The 22,285-nt window shown below is 38.6% G+C and overlaps 1 protein-coding gene across 3 annotated transcripts in view; it reads left to right on the plus strand.

Annotated features, from left to right (window-relative positions):
- ITGA9 (integrin subunit alpha 9) overlaps positions 1-10,748 on the plus strand; it is a 223,113-nt gene extending 212,365 nt beyond the window's left edge. For all 3 annotated transcript variants that reach the window (XM_051798702.1, XM_051798703.1, XM_051798704.1), the window contains one exon: positions 5,473-10,748. In XM_051798702.1, the coding sequence (XP_051654662.1) occupies positions 5,473-5,571 (99 nt within the window). In that variant the 3' untranslated portion in view covers positions 5,572-10,748. The remainder of the gene's footprint in view (positions 1-5,472) is intronic.
- The last annotated feature ends 11,537 nt before the right edge of the window (positions 10,749-22,285 follow it).

Below are 22,285 nucleotides of genomic sequence, written 5' to 3' on the forward strand. Positions count from 1 at the left end.
CTAAAGGGAGTTGTCTGTGCTAGAGACTTTTAATACTCACGTTTGAATATAGGACTTGACAATGCTTCACATGGCAAGAAATCCCTTCACAATAACAGGTGTAATCCCTCATTCCAGACCAACACAGATTTTCTGTTGCTTTATTGTTCAGTTTTGCCAGAAACACATTTTCTGCTCAGCATACACTGTAGATGGCAGTAAGGTCATGCTAGAAAAGGGTACATGAGCTGGAATAAGTAAATTAAAGGAAGTGTGTAAAACCTATGGATGGTTTCAGGTTTTGAAGTGACAAACACTATCCAGTCCTTTCTGAAGATGCTTCAAGTAAATATTAGAGCTGCTATAAGTAGGTGGCTTAGAGTCAAAACCTGAAGCACCTCCAGTTATTCTAGCCCATCTACCCTTTTCTCATTTTCTGCATTGTCTTTACTGGCTGATGCCTCTTCTTCCATTATAACCCTTCAGCTTCCCACAGTGCTCTTTCCTTGCTTCCTGCAAATATTTCCTGTTGTCCTTCCTCTCATGAGTGCCTTCCCTAGGCAGAAGTTTACTGATCAAAGTATTTTCCTCAGTCCTTTACTTGGGTGTAGTTGTGTGAACTCACAGACTGCCTGATGGGGTCACAACTCTTGACGTGGGTATTCCTTTGCTCTGTACATACATCTGTATGTGTACACACATGCATATATCTGTATATATAGAAAGCAAAGTTTGGGAGAAATGAACAATATTAGAGACTCATTACCATGAAACGTGTTGGAGACCATCGGCCCACTGTAAACACCCATTCTACAAATGAGATCACAGCAATGCTCCTGTTAAAGCTGAGGATCTCTTTTCCTCTTCCTTGCTCAAAATTCAGGACTCAATCCCAGCAGTGCTATCCTCACTGTATTTTCTCAGTTCCCTTAATGACTTTGCATTAGCCATGGAAAAGAGATCTTCTGGTGTTCCTTCAGCTCCAGTGATAAAAGAGCCAATATGTGCTCAGCTCCATGTTGTATCAATTCTTCTGCTTTGGTCCAAGTGTCTGCCTCCTTATTACCTCTCACTCTATCCTAAATTCACTTGTTCTCTCCAGCTTGCTACTGGTATTAATCAGCCCTTGCCGTACAGGTTAATATTGGTATAATTTTTAATGAAATTATTAATTGTAAGGAGAAGGATATGCAGGTTGTATGGAGTCTTGCGAGACAATGACTGTGTTGTGATTTCTTCATGGTCCTTATCAAAAAAATCCCTCTCTGGTGATGATAGGGATCATCATCACATTAAACGGAAATATCACATTAAACGGAAATATGCATTAAACACTAAGGAACAGTATCGCATAACAAAGCACATCCTTGTCTTTCAAGGATGGGAAATTTATCTAATCCCTGACCACTATATCTAAAAATGTTAAAAAAAATAATCCTTAAGGTTCAGTTTCTCTTTTTGCCTGCACTTAACTCCTCTACATAGTTTTAGAGTATTCACATCATTTACAGCAAGTAAACATAATTCTTTGTAATGGGGTCACCTCTGGATGTAGGAATTCATGCTTTATTAATATTTACTATGGTTTTCAGCTCACTTTTTATCCCTGCTGAAAAGTTATACAAAAGCACTGTGTATTCAGTGAAAAAATAGTAAAATACCAAAATGCTCATAAACAACTTTTAAAGACAATTCCTGAAGCAGATGTTCAATAACAGACATTTTTTATGAAAATAACAGTGGGAAGGAGTTTGAGTTTGTTTGTTTGGCCCTCAAGGAAATTAAAAAACCTTTCTATAATTTTGATTATAACTTCAAGTGAAAGTTTTATTATATCAAGGATGTGTTTGCATGAAGGATGGAAACCTTAAGGGTTTAAAACCTGTTTTTAAAACTAGAAATTAAACTTCTCTTGTTAATCTAAGGAAACAAAGTCCTATGGCAGTTTTCTAATGAAAAACATGTAGGTCTTATAAAAACTGATAATACAAAAAATGGCATCCACTTTTTCAACACATCTGCTCCCTGAACATATATAAGTAATAGCAGCAGATTCCTGGGAATAAGTAAGTACCTATGATTAATCCTACTGCGGCAGAACAACAGAGAAGTATTAGGCTCTTACACTTTTTTTTTCCAATATCAATATAATAATTCACTTCCATTTTAGACTGAAAATCTAGAGAAACTTCAACTATTTGCTTCAAGCCTCATTGAGCTGAATTCTGTTGGCATTAATGGTGAACTTTCACTGGGATTTTATGGTGGTGCTATCTTGAGGATGTCTTCTAAAAATAAATCCTTTGCGCTAGTATAGCTTGTAGGTTCAAGTACAAAAATTACTAATAAGAATTTTTTTCTGCTAAAGAAAGAATTTGATCTGATGTCTAGAGTAAGTTTGAAGGATGGGGAACTAGAAAAACTCCTCTTTAATTTTCTCTTCTTGAATCCTTGCAGATAGTGCTTTGAAAGATGCTAGGAAGTGAGGGAGACGTGGCCCTCTGAAATTCAACAGTGTCACTTTTTTGAGGTGATTTTTCAGAACAGGACCACCACTATCCCTGCATTTGCATGTACATAGCAACAGATAAAGCTTTGCTTCTGACAGATGGGAACGATACTACGTTCACAGTCTGTGCACAAGAATTTCTATGAACAAATGAGTTTTAAGGTCTAATTTCACTTATTAAAAGGGACTTCCAGAAGGTCATGGGACCTTCGTAACCTCAAGGTCATGGACATTTATGTATATGTCTACCTATTGTGCATTTATAACGTCGCTGTAGGTCTTGTGGTTTAGGAATTATATTCTCCAGTTACGCTACCACTGCCTCCACCACACTTCCACCACTTCCTCCACTCGATGGACTGGAAGGAATCCCTTCTCCCTGGAAGAGACTCCCTTCCACCATCCCTGGGAATGACCTGAGGTGGTATAGTATAACCTCCAGGTCCTATCCACACCCCCTCCTGACCACAGCAAAAATTAAACCTGTCCTTTTGCTGCCTTTATTGGCTGCTCCTGTATGGGGCAGAGAATCTCTCCAAAAACTGGACCATTTTCTCCCACATTTCATGCCGCTCATGGCTATCAATCCTTGAGGCAGATCTCTGAATGACCTTCCTAAAGGAAAGAAATTACCTTCTCTTTCTTGACTCTAAACATGGTGTGGACTGCACTGAGGAATCCTGGCAGTCTTGGCAACAAGAACATGCTTTCCTTAACATTCAAGTGAATTTCAAAACTTCTGAAAGCTGTTGTAACAGGCCTGAAGGAGGAAAAAGGGGTGAAAAGCTAGGGAAAATCACCCTCCCCTGTTCTCCTGCAGACTGGGTACAATTATTGATGGACTCCCAAAGGTAGGACCCGAGGTAAGGGTAGGAGAGTGACACTGAATACACATCCCAAATCACCCTCATTGTCCTTGACTTTATAATTTCATAAGCTGATATCAGACAGTACAATGACGGAGCAATCCTGATTCCCCTCCCTGCTCTGAAAAAGAGCACCACGAGGAGCACGTAGGGGAATATATACAGGGTTAGGTACCCCACCCACATGAACAGACCAAGCAATATTGTGACCAGTGGCTCTGTACCTAATACAACAAATGCTTAGATCAAATTTGTTTTCAACCCACTCTGGACAGACCTGTTATTTTCTTAACCCTTCAAGCCACACATTGGGTGCCAAAGAAGGCTGTCATGACTTAGGAATGGTATTCACCAATGTAGTACTCCCACTAAAACCACGTGTCACTCACTCCTCCCCTCCCATGCAGCAGGCTGAAAAGGAGAATTAGAGGCACAAAAGGTAAAGATCACAGGTTGAGATAAGAAAAATTTACTGGAAACAGCAATGAGATAGAAAACGAACAGTAACAGCAGCAAGATTAATAACAAAAGCTCACAAAAGAGAGAGAGTGATTCACCTACAAATGACTCACTGAGCCTGAGGTGACTGCAACCACACCACCCTGACTGCTCCGTCTGGCTTGGAAACAGTGTTACCCCACTGCTCCCTCCGGCTTTCAAGCCAGTGCCATCCCATTGCTCTCTCCACCATGCTTACTTGATTTGAAGGAACCCCTGCTCCTTAGAAGAGACTCTCTTCCCCCACCCCCAGCAATGGCATGAGATTGTATAGAATAACCTCCAGGTCTTAGCCATCCCCCCTCCTGGCTACTGCAGAAATTATCCCTGTCTTGGCCAGAATCAGGACAGTAGGTGTATATGTAATGTACACAAATGCACTCAGCAGGGTACACTTATCTCTAGAATAATGGCATGTCCCAGTGGTCCACAGTTACCAAACAAAGGGGCTTGTTAGACCACGCTGCAGCTTCTATGTCCTTTGCATAGGAGGCAAGAAGCAGAATGAGAGGATGGTGTGTGCATTCTCATGCTGCTGTGAATTCAGGATGTAGCTGGGGGCACTGGCAAGGACCTGAGCTTTAGGAAACCCTGCTGGAGAAGCAGCATTGGCAGATTGACCATGCTGCCTTTCACACCCCTGTGAGTTAAAATACACTAGAAGAAAGTGAAAGTTGCTGAAAACTGAAATTAAAAAGTCCAAATTAAGGGAATATTAGTTATGACAAGACAGCACAAAATTTTCCTGCACATAGCCAGTTTGGGAATAAAGGGTGGCAATAACTAGTTCATAAAGGAAGACTAAAACATCATGTTTTACACAGCAGGAGTAGAAAAACAAGTTTAGAGTGGTAGGAGTTATGTAAATATTTCATTATGGTGAACAAAATATTGATTCCCTGATCTCAACAGTGCTAAGTTTGAGGAGTTATTCTTGAATGGTTACCAAAGTCTGTTATTAAAATAATTTTTGGTTTTTTGAAAGACTTAAAAAAACCCAGAGATATGAGAAGTTTTTCTCCAAACTGAAATGAAACCCACTTGCATTTCTTAAAGTACAAGGGTTTAGGAAGCAAGAAGATGTGCAAAAGGAATTATCGGTAATGATAGCTGGAATTGAGATGCTGGGACATGGGTAGGTGTACTGTATTCCTCTGATCCCTGTTGTTTTGTGCAGTTGTGGACACTGAGAGTATCATTCATAAAACTCTGTCAGCATTTACTCGGGACCTGAGTGTTACTCTGACTTTAGGTTCAGCTCCAAATTTTGCATTAGTCTCCATTTTAAACCAATAAACCTGTATCTGCCTCTTCTGGTCTGTTTTATTAGGAATACTTTATGAGCATTTTTTTTTAAAGTATGCTTTATGTAAGAGGACCTCTTACCTCTTAGTAGTTCATCTATAGGGAGCAGAGAATTTGTGAAGATTTGGGACCCAGTTTGATCTCATTTATACTGATGTAAATAAGGAGCTATGATTTCAGATTGGCACTTGGAGGATTAAATACTAACTCCTGTGCTGGTTTTTTCTGCACACCATTTTCTGTCCTCACACTGACAAATTAAGTTTCAGTTTAATGATAGTGTAACTTACCACTGTCATCTCTTCTGATTTGCAGATGGGCTTCTTCCGCCGGAGGTATAAAGAAATTATTGAGGCCGAAAAGAGCAAAAAGGAGAATGAAGATAGTTGGAACTGGGTCCAGAAAAACCAGTGAACTGCCCATGAAAACTAAAGCCCAGTCATGTGACATGTGCTCACTAGCCTATAGGTCCTGCTCTCATATCTTCCATATGTGGAAGAAGGAATCTTCTCCAGATTTTTCGGAGACCCATTGATGCTGTGTCTTTATCACTCAAAAAAAACTAGGGAACATATCCTGAGGCAACCACTGTAGCCATGTCAGGTGACTGGAGCAATTCATACTTCATTTAAGAGTTGAACTTTGAACTTTGGTAACCAAGCTGCAGTGCAGAGCAATATTTATGAATCCAACTATTTGGTATACCCTCAGGGGAAGACTGTTACCTAAAAATATATTTTATAAATATAAGCTTTTTATATTGAGTATGTCTTTATATTTGTATCAATGTTTTGTAATTTCTACTGAATAGTATATAGTTCACTCAAGCACTGATATCTGGCTAAATCTTTGAAAATACATATGTGTATATATAAATTCTATTGTACTTTTAAACTTCAATGCGAGAGAAAAGAGATTTACAGAGAAAAGTGATTGAAATCCTCATATGCTTAATTGAACAGGCTTGGTAGTATTGTGTATAGACCATTTAATGGATATAAGCCAAAATCTTTTCATAATCTCTTTCTTTGAGTTGAACTTGTTGTTTGATTTATAAACTAAAGAATCTAAAGTATTTCACAGTTGTGATAGCTGTGATATTCTGGATCTTGAGCCTGTCCTTTACTGGCCTGAATGGGAGAGGATGAAAACGCTTCCTCAGTGATATGTAGCAAGATGTAGATTGCTTTGGTTCACTGAAGAAGGTATCACAGAATGTTTTCCTTTGGGAATTTTTCTCTTGCAATCTCTAGGATTTTTATAGTAGTCTAGGATTGTACAATTGAGATACCAGAAGGATATAATTGGGCCGACCATTATGGCATTGGTAAATTCTTTGGAATAAAAAAAAAATTAAATGGAGCCATATTAATATTAAGAGGTATATTTTTAAAGCTACTGTTCAAGATTGTAATCTGTTGCTATCAAATCAAGTGATAAATTGCTACAAGCTACGAACATTATGTCTCCTTTGTGAGTTATATACATAAGTCATGAGTTTGTTTATATGATAATTTTGAGATGCAAGGGTTAAAATGTTTGGATCTTTGAGTCTCAAGATTCCCTGTCTGGGTGTTCCAAGTACTGAATGTCATCCTTCTTCAACCGTTAAGAAGGAAGTTTAGGCTAGGTGCAGATGTTACTGGATCTCAGATTTCCACTTTGGTTGCTGGTAATTACTTAACTCATTTGTTGAATTAGAAGAGACCTAGTTGTAATTAATTCAACCGTGTTTCTTTAAAAAGCTCTTGGATTTCTGAATAGAAATAGTGGAATTCTGTAAGACTTGGGTTTAGATTCTACTTGTGTTTTGCACTTTGTGTAAATAAGAATTAAATGTCATGTTGGTATAAAATCCATTTAAAGGAAAGAAGGGTCAAGCTCATTGGTAGAAAGTGAAACCAGGATTGAAAGGTTGCAGGATGTCTTATTCCTTAAGGGTATGATAAAAGAACATTATATCCATTATAGCTTCAAATTTTAAAAACTAAACTCATCCATATTCCTGTTTGCTTTTTACCCCCACTGGCATTAAGTGTCTTCTATTACTACAGTATTGATCAGTATTTATTAACTATTAACTATCTGCATGCATTAGGGAAAAAATAGTTTTAAAGTGAATTAAGTTTATTGATTCAACATCTGACAAGAAAAGCTATTGGTCTATTCAGTTATTTTTCTTAAAACAATCATTGGTGACTTGACAGATTCTGTGTAACAAATGATCATTTAAGCCAGAATCCAAGGCAAAGTGCTGTTAAAATCACATGTAGTAGAGTACAGATTTTTCTTTAGAGTGCAAAAACAAAAGGCTTGTGGCATTTGACTGCACTGTTGTATTATCACAGAGAGATAGGATGGTAAAATGGCTTGGGTTGGAAGGGACATTAAAGACCTAGTTCCAACCCCCCTGCAGGGAAGCCTTTCACTAGATCAGATTGCTCAAAGCCCTATCCAACCTGGCCTTGAGCACTTCCAGAGATGGGACATCTACAACTTCTTTGGGCAACCTGTTCCAGTGCCTCACCATCCTCACTGTAAAGAATTTCCTCCTAATATCTAATCTGAACCTGCCTCTCGCATTAGAAGCTGATGAATTTCTCACAGTATGATATTTCTGACATCAGTTAGTTTTGCTGGTATATTAACTTAATTTGTCTGAGTTTTTCTATTACAAAATATCTGAGTTGGACAGAAATTGGATACGAGATTGATTCACAACTATGAATTGAAAAAGAAACTGCTTAAAGTACTTGCTGAAAAAAAAAAGAGACTGTTTATTAGCTGTTAGAACCTGCAGTATCCACCCTCTCTAAAACTGAACCCCTCAAAAATTCCTAAGAAGTAAATTTGCTGAAAAAATAGCTCAGGGAAAAAGTGAAATTATTTGTGAATTTAACTGAATTTAAAAGTTTCTATCTGAAAAAAAATGAGGAAGTTCCCTTTGAAAAGTTGAAATGCTTAATTTCCATTTTTTAAACAGAAACTTATTTTAAAATCTGCCAAAAATGTTTCATTACAATATTTTAAAAGTACAAATTATTTATTCCTTTGAGACATCTTTTAAAAGTGTATAAAGAAAAGAGTTAAAAAGGGTAGAATACCCATTTAGCATTTATATTTTGTTGGACTTTTTGTTTTGTTTTGTCTCAAGGCAAAAATGTCTCTCTTATTTGCTTAAAGTAAAAAAACAAATAAAAATAAATCCTATTTGACTGAGCCCATACTGGACTTTTTGGATTTCTGACCTGAATTGTCAGAGAATTGATCCAGCTCAAGTCATCCTTTAATGAAAATCTAGTTGTTGCCCAGATGAGTGCCATATTCTTGAAATGATCCACAAATTCTTAGTGTCATTACTGTTAGGCCCTCAGGAGATCTGTTGTAAAATAGGGGTTTGGTTTTATATGTATACTCTCCATATTTTTTTCTTTCTTTTTCTTTTTTTTTTAGTCAAGTTCTATTGTGGCTCTTGTATGCTTTCAGTTAGGATAGTCAGATGTGACAATGAAACATATCAATCCTTCATATTAAAATATTGTAGATGCACCTTTCCACTCCTTAAAAAGCAACCAAACAAAAATTCCCACTAATATCAGTTGGTTGCAATCATTTTTTAATCCTAAAATCTTACGAAAAAGTAATATATGTCAAGAATGTGTAGGAAATAACTATGCTATAGATCTGCTGGTTTGGTTGGCGGGGTTTTTTGTTTCTTTTTTATTTTAATTATGAAACTGTTATAAATATAATTGTATCAAAATCTGGAGACATGGTTACTTTGGAAATTGCTTTTTCAGCTCTAAGGTTCCTATGTGTCAGCTGCTTGTTAGTTTCTTTGTGATGTTCCAATTCTGCAGCAACTGAGGGTAGTCATTGTACAAGTTCTCTCCAGTTAATCCATTTTGAGACAATGTCTTTAGTTGTCTTGGACAAGTTAATTGAAAGGTTTGCTAAATTGACATTGCCTTTTTTTTTCCAGTGGGCTCACTTTGCACTAGCTCTAAGCTATTCAGGAGAAAGCTTAGAAGTGGGGCAGTTACATTTTCAAATGCATCCTCTGGCATCTGAGAGATCTGAAGCTTGCAATGTGTCTTCTTACAAACAGTACCAATGAAGTTGGGTTTAGGATAGGAAGAAAACAATCTCAGAAAAATGTGATCAAAAAATCACTTAATGCAAAGCCTGTGCTTTTGCAACCCCCATTTAGTTTCCATGATGACATCAAGAAGATCACAGTCATTTCACAGTTTTGGTGGTCCACAGCATAATGGGCTTTCACTTCCCAAGAGATGAGAGCATTTGCCACCTTTTACAGCAGTTTCGTGTCCATTTAATTTGAAAACCAAGGGTCTTGGAGGTGAATTTGCATCAATTCTCCCCAAGCAATAACACAGCTAGTGTGCTCTAAGTCACTGGAATGCTCTGGTACTTGGCCATTGTAGCTAACAAAAATACCTACTATTTTTTTCTGAATAAACCTAGGTTTTTTTATTTGTGAAGTTATAATGAAGTCAGCAAACTGTAGAAAATACTGGAGCAGACTCTGAGTTGAAGTCATCTCACAGGTTGCTTGGATCATCTGAGAGAAATTATGCCTGATGTGAACCCCAAACCTGTAAACCACTTAAGCAATCCTTTCACCTCTAAGTGGCAAAGGCATTTGCAATGCCAAGCATAACAGTAAGAACAGCCCTGTCTACCTTAATACAGGAATGGAAGTGACCCCACATACCAAGTCAGTGATGTGCAGGTAGCCCAGCTTGCTGAAAGCAATAGTTATGCAAAGACTGTCTTTGATAATATTTGACTTCCTTGAATTTCTTCTGTTTGTGGGCACATCAGCAAGACAAGAGGGCATGGTCTCAAGTTGTGCCAGAGGAGGTTTAGGTTAGATATTAGAAAGAATTTCTTTACAGAGAGGGTGATCAGACATTGGAATGGGCTGCCCAGGGAAGTAGTGAATTCTCTGTCCCTGGAGATTTTTAAAGTGAGACTGGATGTGGCACTTAGTGCCATGGTCTAGTAACTGCAACGGTAGTGGATCAAGGGTTGGCTTGATGATCTCGGAGATTCCTTCCAACCCAGCTGATTCTATGCGCAAGTTTGAAGCATAGGATCCGTGTGGCAGGGGAATTTATGATATTGCTTTCACTAAAGGACTGAAGGAGTCATGGAACTAATTTCTATCCTTTGCCCAGGTTCATCCACTTGCTATAATTTCTTGGATATAAATGAAAGTAGATTTTGTTCATTTAGTGTACATTGATTAAACTGGCATGAAGACTGTAATTGCTTTTGGAGCTTGGTTTGCATATGCAGTAGAGTACCTGCACCACTGTCACTCCTTTTTCTCAGAATGTCACTGCTTATGTATTATAAAATTGTATGTTTCTTTTTGTGATCTTGTGGTTGTAAGACTGTGTCCACTCTTACTGATGTCACCTATATTTAGAAGCTTGTGTTCACCTGTATTCTAATTCACTTGCACTGTTTTGGAAATGTCAAGTTTACAAAAATACAATTTTTTTGAATAAAAAATGGTTGCAAAATTATCCTAATAATATAATTTTGTCAGTTATTGTCCTTGTCCAGCTCAAGTATTTTTCCATTAATCTGGTGAGACATTTTCTCCTGTATGTTTGAATTAAATAGTATTAAATTAATTTAATTAAATAGTGTTAATAGTATAATGGAATTAAATGTGTTCGTCTGTTATGGATAATAAGCATCTTTTATCTTAATTCTATGACTTTTAAAATCAAGCTATTTGGAGACTAAGAGTACAACTAGCTTGATTACAGTATTTTAAAATCATGGAAATAAAATAAAGTTAGTGGGAATTATTTATATTTCATCAATATTGCTCTATCACCATCAAATGAAACCCCATGTGATTGTGATACTGGCCTATGATAATAACTGTGTAACTTGACTTGTGTTTTGATCTGTGAATCTGGTTGAAAGTCGAATTATTCAGCTTGTGTATTTTTCCTGCAAGGATTTATATTCCATAGTATCTGGAATATAGTAGCTAAATAATATATTTGAAAGAATGTTTTCAACTCTGTACATCCCCATGCTTAGCATGTGAAAGGGAGTAGAAGCTGGATATGAGGTTTTACTTCTACTAAGTGTTTCAGTGTTCTCCAGCCATACAAAAGAAATCTGTTTCCTCTGCATTAGTCTGTTATCTCTATATCTAAGAACAGGCTGGGCAGAGTTAGGACCTAACCTGTGACTCAGAGCACATTTGTACTGGTGGAAGACGACAGCTTTACATACCACAATTCCAAAGACATTAGGAGAGCTCCAAGTAGATGTGAGTTCTGGCATGTAGACAGCACCCTTCAAAGTAAAAATAAATGTTCTCCATCAGGAAGGCTTTCTTTAGGGGGGAAGAAGTCGGACAAAAGTGGTAGGAGAATGCTGCTGCCAAGAGGAATGCAATGCCCAGCTTGCTTTTGGAGATTAGTGGAAGCCTTAGTGCTGCTGCAGCTAAAATACTAACCAGAGACTTTTGGATGTAGTAACATCTCTTTGTTATCATGCAAGCAAGTATGTGTGTGTGTAAGCAGGCGATGCCTGTCCCCTTGTGGGGACAGAGGATTGATAAGCTAACACTGCTCTCTGTGGGGCTTGCTCTCCTCTTGTCTTTTTGATGAGCAGAGAACAACAGTTTGTACATAACAGGATTTTGTGTGCTACCTTCCCCCAAATGGCCTTTAAGAAACCTCTTAGGACTTCTATGATAAAGTGGCTTTGTTTTAGAAATCAAACCCACAACTTTTAGCAGATTTGTTTCTTCCGGTTTCATCAAGAAAGGAAGAATAAGATCAAAACTAGATCAAAATTCAAGAAAAGTAAGATCATCTTTTACAGTGGAAAAACCAACTCATTTGTTAGCATGCTGCTCAGCCTGGCTTATGTGTAGGATTGGAGCTGGTCTGACATTTTGACTCTCTCATACTGGCCATTGGCCTGTTCTTTGGATTGGACATAACAGAAGTCTCTTTGCTAAATCTTTTCCATTTAGTAGCGAAATACTCCATGAGAAAAATAAGAGACTTTTCCCCATACCTTTTGGGTCTCATGGGGTTCATAGTGACCTGAGTAGTCCTAGGTAAAATGTTTTGATTGGATTACTTTTGAGTTCCCATAACATGCTGGATAATTGAGTCCCAGAAGGCCAAAGGGCAGCGTTATGGGAGTCAGCAAAGATACAAAGTAGATTTTAGTGTCCTCTTGCCCCCGTTGGCTTACTACAGGAACTAAAATACAATAGAAGCAGCTATTTTGTGCAGGTTCAAATATAGGAATGGATTTAAGGTCATATGACTTCTTACTACAGCACATCCGAGGTTTCAACATTTCAAATGGCTGCAAATGGAAATTTTATTTGCAAGTGGTTTTGACAGAAGTAAAGAACAATAGTGGAGGGATGAATCGTCTTAATAAAAGAGCAGTGGAAATTGGTTTTTCATGTCTTGGTCATGCTTTCTTGTAACTGTCCGAAATTATTAATTCACATATTTCTAGTTTGTTTTTTCTTTACGGCTGATGTCGTTAGTGTCATTTTAATGCTTGAACTTCTAGATATGCAATGTTTTAGTAAGTTAACCAGCAGTTCAGCAGCTGTAAAGAATCAAAAATTAATGAAGTAGTGTGGTGGTTTGAAAAACCTTTTCTCTGAGGTAGTAATGGTTTGCCCCACTGATAATACTGGACCAATCAAAAGTCCACATGCGCCCTGTGGAAATTACATACCCACAGAACGGAAGAGCAGGTGGTGAAGATAGTTTAGAAGGTAGGTAGCCATGATCTGAGCCAGGAGGAAGCAGTGAGCCCCCAGGTCCCCAGTCCCCAGCTGAGGCTACGGGAGACCCGATATAGTGTCAAAGCTGGACCGGGTCCCGTAATCAAGAGCTGGAAGAGTTTCCTTACTGTCAGTAGCAGCAGAAGACATTGAAAGTGGCAGTGGACCAGTCCCGAACAGAGACAAGGGTGGCTAAAAACCAAAAAGATAACCAGTAGCAACGAGAAGCCGGCTGAAAGACACAGAGATGTTCCTGCATGAGGGAGAGCTGGCAACAAAGCAGAGGAAAACTCAACAGAGCTGGTTTGGGGTAAGACTGTATCACTTTCCCAAAACCCAGAGACTTCCTGAAGAGGAGGGGTGGACTTCCAAACCCTTAGGGAGTCCCAAAATGCAGCAGCAGCTAGAGAGAGAGAGAGAAAGGAGGGAGTCGTCCTGAGAGCTGACCCAGGATGGAATGCGGAGGAGGTGGCTGTGCCCTCTGTCTCAGCTCACCAGCATGGTAGCAGCAGCAGCAGCAGAGAAAAAGAGCTTTGGTAAGACTGAACTGAAAGCTGCCTTAAATGCTCTAACCCAAGAGAAGTGAAGGTCTCCAGGGAAAATCCCTCAAAGGCTTGGGCTCAGGGTAGGAATTTCCAAAAAGAACAAAAATCCTGACTGCCATACTTAAATCTGCTACCTTAGAGAAATGAAAGACACTAACCAGTGCCACAAAAAACTGAAATGAAGGAACAGTGGCTTGAGGAGTGACAGAAAGACTTTTCTCTTTTCTTCTTAGACTTTTATTGAAGGAAAAGAGGAATTTAATTTAATGTAAATATATATAAATAAACCTTTGTAAATATTTTCCCCTTCCCCCAATACTGAATAGTTGTGTTTTGTCTGAATACTCTCCACATGAGGTGAGGAAGATATCAAGTCCATGCCATCACTAAACCCTCTCACAGGGGCAAATTGTGGGAGGGGGCTTGAACTTAGAAATTGGATTCTTGGGAATTTCAAACCACAAGTAGTAACCTTGAGCAGAGATCTCCCTGCTACCGACAGGTATTCAGGTATGAATTTATACTAATAAAAGTGAGAAAGGACTCAGGCTCCCTTGAAGCTGAAGGACACATGTCATGAGACAAGCTTTGCACAATCTGTGTAAGAGGTAATGTGTGATAATTTCTGTCATTTAAACAGTATTCCTCTGGGTTTGCTGTCTGAGAGCTGTGCAATTCAATCTTAATGATCCTGCTATGTGCTATATTCAGAAAGATAAAAGGAATAGTAAAGAAGGTGATCACTTTATCCAACAAAGAGACCACTTCATAGAGAGATCGCATTCTGTCCTACATCAGTCTCTCAGGGGAGGTGAGCCTCTTGGGAACTGGACACGATCTGCCCCCTTACTTTTATCTAACTTAAATAATCAGATTGATGACTAAAATTTCTATTATGTGTTTTGTTGTGTTGATTTTAGGTAAATGACACAGAATAGGAAACTGGCAATAAAGTGATTACCTAGTACGAGATAAGAATACCTGCTCAATATTAAATTAATGAAATCTATATATAAGATTGGATAGAAGATTATATAATCTTCTGGGGTAAAATACTTTTCTCCATTTTAATTTTCAGGGTGGGGGATAAGAAATCAAATCTAACAGTCTGTGAAAATACAAGGGTTTTTTTGTGAGATTGCCAAATGCCAAAATCATGTTGCCCTGTTGCTCAATACTGTGTCCCTGCCATGGCTTCATCAAAGGGGAGACCCATGTTTCACCTTGACGAGGTGGCACATGTCATACTACAATAACCTTGTCTCATACTCCACTGCCTGCTCAGCTGTGCTTTGTCCCACTCTCACTCCCATTCTACAGACACTACCAGGTTTTCCTCCTTGCCTGTTCTTAAATTTCTTCTCTGCTTCATAAGTGTTATCACCCTTTTCTCTCAATTTGTCTGAATAAGAGGACTAACTTAAATTTAAGTGATTTTCCCACCTTGCACTTAGTTTGAAATATGTCACTTGTTTCAGACTGAAAGAAAAATTTGTGCTGGAAACTTGGCAGTTTTCCCAAATACATCAGCAGTTCAGAGGCCTATGGGAGGTTCATCAGGAACTGTGGTCCTCTTCTCAGCCATCTTTTATCTCACTTATTAGCCAGGTTGAAGTGTACCTTGTCAAATCACTAATGATTGTGAAATCTGAGGGAGGGAGGTAGATAATAGATAGACAGACAGACAGACAAACATGTATGTGACTGAAACTTATTTTGAAAGTGGATAAATCGTATAAAAAGGCCAAGCCTACCAAAACCTCAACCCTTCAAAATAACGTACACATTTTGTTTGGAAAGTCTTCCTAAGGGTACCTTTTTTCTTTTATTTCAGTGGTTGCAATAATAAAATATATTTTTAAAAAAATCCCTATTTCCATGTAAGTCAGTGGTCTGTGAGTCAGTGGTATGAGTTAATTTTCTTCACAGTAGCTAGTTTGGGGCCATGTTTTAGATTTGTGCTGTTAACAGCATTGCTAACACAGGGATGTTTTAGTTACTGCTGAGCAGTGACTTTCCTGCTTCTCATACCACCCCACAAGTGAGTATGCTGGGGATACACAAGAAACTGGGAGGAGACACAGCCAGGACAGCTGACATCAACTGACCAAAGGGACATCCCAGAGAACATGGTGTCACGTGGAGAAAAAGGAGGAAGCGGGGGACGTTTGGACGGCATTTGTCTTCCCAAGTCACCATTATGCATGATGAAACCTGGCTTTCTTGGAGATGGCTGAACACCTGCCTGTTAATGAGAAGTGGTGAATAAATTGCCTTTTTTTTACTTTGCTTGTGCATGAAGCTCTTGCTTTACCTATTAAAACGTCTTTACCTCAACCCAAGAATTTTTTCTCTTTTGCTCTTCTGATTCTCCCTCCCCATCCCACCAAGGGTGACTGAGTGTGTGGCTGCATGGGATTTGGTTGCCAGATGGGGTTACACCACGACAGACAGCTGTCATCTGTCTTAGAGTGAATAATAGAACATAATAACAGAATAAGGAAGACCAGGGAGATCAGTTTAGGGTTTTTTTTTAATCTTGACGTTTTGCATTTGGACTGTGAATTATTTCAATAGCTCTTTCAACTCATCAAAAAACCACTTCTGAAGAAAATTTACATTTCAGACTAAACCTACAATTATCCCCAATATCTAATATCTCAAGCATCCAACATCCTCACCAAAGTGATACCTAAACATTCTGATTGTTTCCATCTTTCAAAGTTTTCACTCTTCTCGCATAGCTCTTTACAGTTTGTTTTACTGTCTAGCATTCTTCTATCATATAGTTGATAACAAATACCTTACCCCTGCCACCATGAACATATGCTACTGCAGAAAAACATTTCAGATTGTTCCCAGAGAAAAACTGTCCTTCCGATGCCAGTCTACAGTATTAATAACAACAACAACAGCAAAACAAATTCTACTTTGCTAGCTCATCCTAAGAGACAAAGTGCTGCTAAAGACTGGTCAGGAACATGACTGAAAGATAAAGGTGTCCACCTAAAGAACCCTGAAGAACTGTAATTTGAGTCTCAAAATAGCAGGTGATGGCTGCTTCTTCCATGTCTTTGTGTTGCAGCAATCACATAACATGATCTGCTAATAAATGTTTATGCTTTGTTTCCCCACTCTTTTTTTTTTCTTTTCCACCGGAGATGTAAAGCTTTGAGATGTGGCAGAATGAAATCCCTGAAGGACCAAGTCCCCTCCCTGCAGAGTAGGTAGGCACTCAAAGCAATACCAATGTTGTGATGAGTGTTGCCATTTGCATACTGAAATAACAAGAGATGCTTTGGGAATGAGAAGCTGGATCCTAATTTTACCTGTGAGCAAAATTTCAGTGGGAATGTCAATGGTAATGTGAGCGTGCATGTACTATTTAGTAGAATCAATCTTAGTCCTTGAGTCTGTTGCTGCAGATATATTTAAGAGGAGAAATTATGACTGAGGTCAAAATCAGTTTAGTGCTGGCAATTTTTTACCAGGGACTAGGCAGACATAAAAACTCATTTCATGTGGACCATCAACAGTTGTCACATCAATTTAATTACTGGATAATTTTAAATACGTACTTTTAAAGCTGAATAACAGTGGACTCACCTACCTGTCTCCTGAGCTGTTATTTGCATGTTGATGTTACCCTAGTGCCTAGGTGTTCCAAGCTCTAGGCCCAGTTTTGTGAAATAAGAGAAATGTACCAGAGCTTATGTAGGGTTAGAAGATCTTACAGGATTTCGCTATTTATCCCACTGATTGTTCTCAATGATGTAAAAAATCTGTCAGCTTTTGAAAACTCCACAGTCAACACAAAGACTGGGAAAGAGAATAAACCACAAAATTTTGGTGACACTGGACCCAAAATTTTAAGTGAGTTATTCCAGTGTGAAACAGTGTTATCTTTGTCATTTTATTCTGAGCACGCTTTAAACAATAGCTGGACTTTTAGAGTAGGATATATGTTGATAAGTTTTCACTGTAATTGATATTTACTAGTCTGACCTAGATTACTAAAAAGCAACAACTAACTTTGCTTGAGTCTGTGCCCTGCTTAGGGAGTCATTTGCTATAATAGTCTTAAAACTGTAGGCTGGGTTAAGAAAATATGGGTCATATCTTAATATGAATACTCTCCTCATTTGTCCTGAATTTGAATCACTTGCGTATTCAAAGCCACCTTGGATGATTAGGGAAATCAACTTAAACTGATTATGTCTCACGGTGCCCACAATAATACCACAACAGCATCCTGGTGTTCACCTATTGTAATACCAGGTGTCTTACTATTTCATCTCATTCTTCTTTCCTGTACCATTTGTTTTATTGACCTGGTGCCTCGGACTATTGAAAATAGCAGATGTGATGGGGCAGGGATCCCTTTTTCTTTATTTGGCATGCCCTCAGTTCTGTGACTTCAAAGACTATATCATGGATGCAACAAACCTCAGACTACTTGAAACCTGGATAGATCTTGAATCCTAGACAGAACCCCCACCCTCAAAACAATAAAAATGTTAAAACATTTCGTTGTTAAAAAAATATCTTGTTTGGTTTAGGTGCTTTCATTTCTTTATGGCAAGCACTTGCAGCATAGACACAGTGGAGGCAATTGGAACAGTTGAGTGAATGTAAACCACAAGGGGATTAAGCCCACTGTCTATAAAGCTCATGTAGCTCTTGAGCAATTCAGCAGATCAATTAATTATCATTACAAGCAGCCTGCCAAAGAAAACCTATGGGCTATTGAAGGCAAGATGACTGTAAAATTAGAGATCAGACCAACTCTAATATTCACTAATGGACATGAACATTACCCTTGCAGCTTCAGCCAACTGTGCTGAATGAGACCCTGGTGACATTTTTGGATAAAGTACATTAGGGACTGAAGATTTTAAGTTTTTCAATTTAAAATGTTGATTTATTTTTTTTTTTTTGTTAGCAAGTAGCTGAGGAAAGAAAGAATTTGGAAAAGATACTGGAAGTGGAAAGGAATGAAGATTGCTCACTTGCTTGTCTTAAACATTCCTTTCCTCGGTTTCTTCAATATTGAGCAACAAAAGCTCTGAGTGAATATTTTCTCTCCACAAAACTTCATTTGTTTACTATACAGTCCAGTGCTAGTACTGACAAGCATGCCAAATGGAGGTAAAACTGACACCATGTAAACTCAAAAAAGCCAAGTTTCTGTGTATAGAGAGCTATTCTCTTCTACAATAAGTAGAAAAAACCATTTCTGTCATCTTGAGTGCTTTATTGTTAAAAAGCTGAGGTGACATCTTAACAGAAATTATGACTTTTACAGTCTTTAGGAGGCAAGCAACCTCTACACAACAGTTGTAAGAACATAAGAGACTTGAAAGATACCTTGATGTCTAAGCAGAGGTCCAATTTCCTTGTTAGAGTTACTCTAATTAATTTTTTTTGTTTTTGAAGAAATGACACTGAAATAAAAACTTGTTGCACTTCTTTTTTTCAGCTGCGCTTCTTTCATTATTCTGCCTAAACTCCTTTTATGCTTTTAGCAGTCCACAGCTACTCCCAGGATTGCTTCAGTCCTTTTAAATTCTTTTATGTGCCACTTTATTATGTCAACTTGTAACAGGCTCCATCATATAAAGTAGTACTTCCAGCACTGGAATTTAAATGCAAAAGTCTAAGCAGGACTTCTTCATTGGCAACCACCAGGACTTTGTGTTGGTTACACATTTTAGGCATGTATTGTCTTTGTGTGGACTTCAAAAAGCGCATTAAGAGAAACCCAGGGTTGTTGACAAGGTGTCCTTTACTGAATTTTCTGAAGTCTTAAACAGAAATTTCTGTTATTCCTACCAGATATCTGTTTTGTTCTATACCACCACATAGTATTTTACATCTTCCCCATGGCAGTTTTGCGCAAGTGCTCTAGGTAGAGAAGAGGGACCCACTGCTCCCTTGTCCGTAGCTTGCCCAGCGAAGTCGCCCTGTGGGCATTAGCCCAGCGAGCACTGGCCATGCTGGCATGCAAAGCCCTGGGTAACGGGTTAAAATGGCCTAAAATCAAAATGGCTTTAAACCAAAAGAAGGTAGGTTTAGATTAGATATTACAAAGAAATTATTAACTATGAGCATGGTGAGGCATTGAAACAGGATGTCCAGAGAAATGTTTGAGGCCAGGTTGGATGGGGTTTTGAGCAACCTGGTCTAGTGGAAAGTGTCCCTGCCCATGGCATGGAGGTTGGAATGAGATGATTTTTAAGGTCCAACTGAAGCCATTCTATCATTCTTTGAAATCTGAATTGGTCCCACTGATTTTGCAATATGCTTGTCCTAAAGATAAGACTGGAAAATAAGTATTGAGACTATGAGGCTCAGAGAGAGAGCCAAGAGATGATGATAGCTGTGGAGTACCTAGCCTTAAGAGAGCTGCTTTAATTTACTGGAGAGTTGAAAGCAACAGAGGGAGCTGAAGGAGGGCAGTGAGTGAGGAGTGCCTAAGGGCTGGGGAGGGAGAGAAAGAAGACAGGGAAGAGCTCGGCATTATTTGAGGCCAGTTTCATCATGGCTAGGCTTCACAAACGAAGATTTGGGAAGGCTCTATCCACATTTGATACAGGCACGCTGGTGGCTTATGAGGCCAATACATGACAGACATATCTGATTGCAAAAGGCACAGCAGAAAGACTCCTTAGATGGTGTATTCTGCAAGACACGGTTCTTTCTGCGAGGCCAGTTTAGCCAACAACCTAAAGCATTTTATCTTTAAAATCAGTGCTAGGGGTGAAATTTTTCTGTGATAGTTATACAGTCTACATCTTGGAGACAACTGAGATATCCTTCTTAAGGCTGAATGAGTACTGCTCTGGTGCTGACTGAAGCGGAACATATCCGAGGCACTCCCCAGCTGCATGTTATGTTTTCACACAGACATATTTTCTCCTCCTTCCCATGCTCCTATTTTCTTCATATTTGTTACTTTACCTCTCTTTTTCTCAAATATTATTGTAATTGTTCTAACAACAAATTGTTCATCCCTTTCCTAAAGATATTTGCTGGAAGCCATAAATGATTGACAAAATGCAGGCAAGACTCAGTCTTACCTAATCCCATGCCTATCATTAGCTCAGCTTTACCTAGTTACCACTGAATTGATAGATGTCCCTTACTTTAGGGGAAAGGGAGTGGGGGGAGGCAAATCATACATTTGTGTAACAAAAACCAGAAAACGCTTATGTTGTAAAGCAGTCAAAGGCTCAGAAAGAGCAGTGAAAGTATACTTACATATCTGCATGAATGAAAACTCAGCACCAAAGTTGCATCCAGGACTCAAGTTTAAGTAACTCCTCTGTGCTCCCCCATTAGAGAACTGCCCTTCTGCATATTTAGGGTGAAATATGTCCCTTTGAGATCACTACAATTCTTTAATGTTGATTTTGGTGGGAGCAGGGACTTAAGCTAAATATTTTATGGTACCATCACGTAGTATACACATTTTATAATTCTCAGGAGGAAAAAAAGCTGATATTCATTTGTAATGACATGTGGCCAAGGATATGTCCATATGGCCATGTTCACAGCAATCAAACAGATAATGCCACTGAATTTAGTAGGCACCATCACGGCATAGCCCTGTGGAGGCTGAAAGAGAAAAATAACCCCATTGATTCAAATGAGACCAAGATTTCATCTCTTGTTTTTAGTGTAGCAAATGTTATTGCAAGCCCACACAAAGCCATCATGAAGTGCAAATTACCACAGGAATTTGACATATTCATTACCAACCTAGTATCATTAATTTATACGAATGTAGGTAATTAGAAAAGAGGTTTCAATTTCTTTCTTTAAAAATGTGAATTTTAATACCAAAATGACAAACTTTGTTTTGATGAAATCAAGTTGTATGCTGCAGGAAGAGTTGCAAATTTGAGGAAAGAGCTGAGAGCCAATGTTTAATGAAGGCAGCACTACTGCACAGCTGAGAAAACAGGCAATAACTCAATTCCTTGTGTATTTGGGAATCATGTAGAAGAAAAGTAACCATGGCAGAGGAGATTTAATTTGCAAAGCCAGATTAAAAGCTACTGAAGGCAGAGTAAAGATACTCAGGGGACATTAGTGGACTTTGTTGTCAGGTTCTGTAGCTAGATTTGGTTGTTTTCCATTGATTATTGTTTTTTTTTGGTTATTTGGTGAGACCACTCACTCCCACCCTCCTTCCCCTCCCCATTTGATAATCCCTGTATGTTAAGCGAAGCTGCACTATTTATTGTGGGCAATAATATTTTTCCCAATAAATGAACATAACTGATGAAGATGCCATCCTTTTCTCCTCTGGGAGTTAGTTCCACCTTGGTTGCTGTTAGGTCAAGTCTGGTTTCATCTGATTTTCTTTTTGAATATTAGTGAGAGAAGAGGAAAAATATAGTAGCCAGTTTTAGACATGGATGTATAAACATTATGTATGGTTGAAAAAGCTACATGAAGGGGTAAAAACCCCAACCATTTTGCGATAAGGTGTAACTTTCTTGCATTACAGGATAGTTGTGTTTGCTGGGTCTTTGTCACAGGGTTAATGGGAGCTGCCAGCCCCTGAAATTCTATTCTAGAGCGACCTCTCGTGTTTTATCACTTAACTTCTGTTTGAATCTGTGATTTTTACCATTTCCAATAAGGTTATGAAAGTATCATCAGTTGCTTTGTGTGCTGGCTTTGTTCTGTGCAGCAAGCTCAGTTACACTTCCCTCCCCCTCCTGCTTGTTGCTTAGTCAATGCATTGCATTTACCTGAA

This window comes from Manacus candei, unplaced genomic scaffold, assembly GCF_025592945.1.
Source record: "Manacus candei isolate 608988 ecotype Guabito, Panama unplaced genomic scaffold, ASM2559294v1 h1tg000049l, whole genome shotgun sequence".
NCBI classification, from domain to species: Eukaryota; Metazoa; Chordata; class Aves; order Passeriformes; family Pipridae; genus Manacus; species Manacus candei.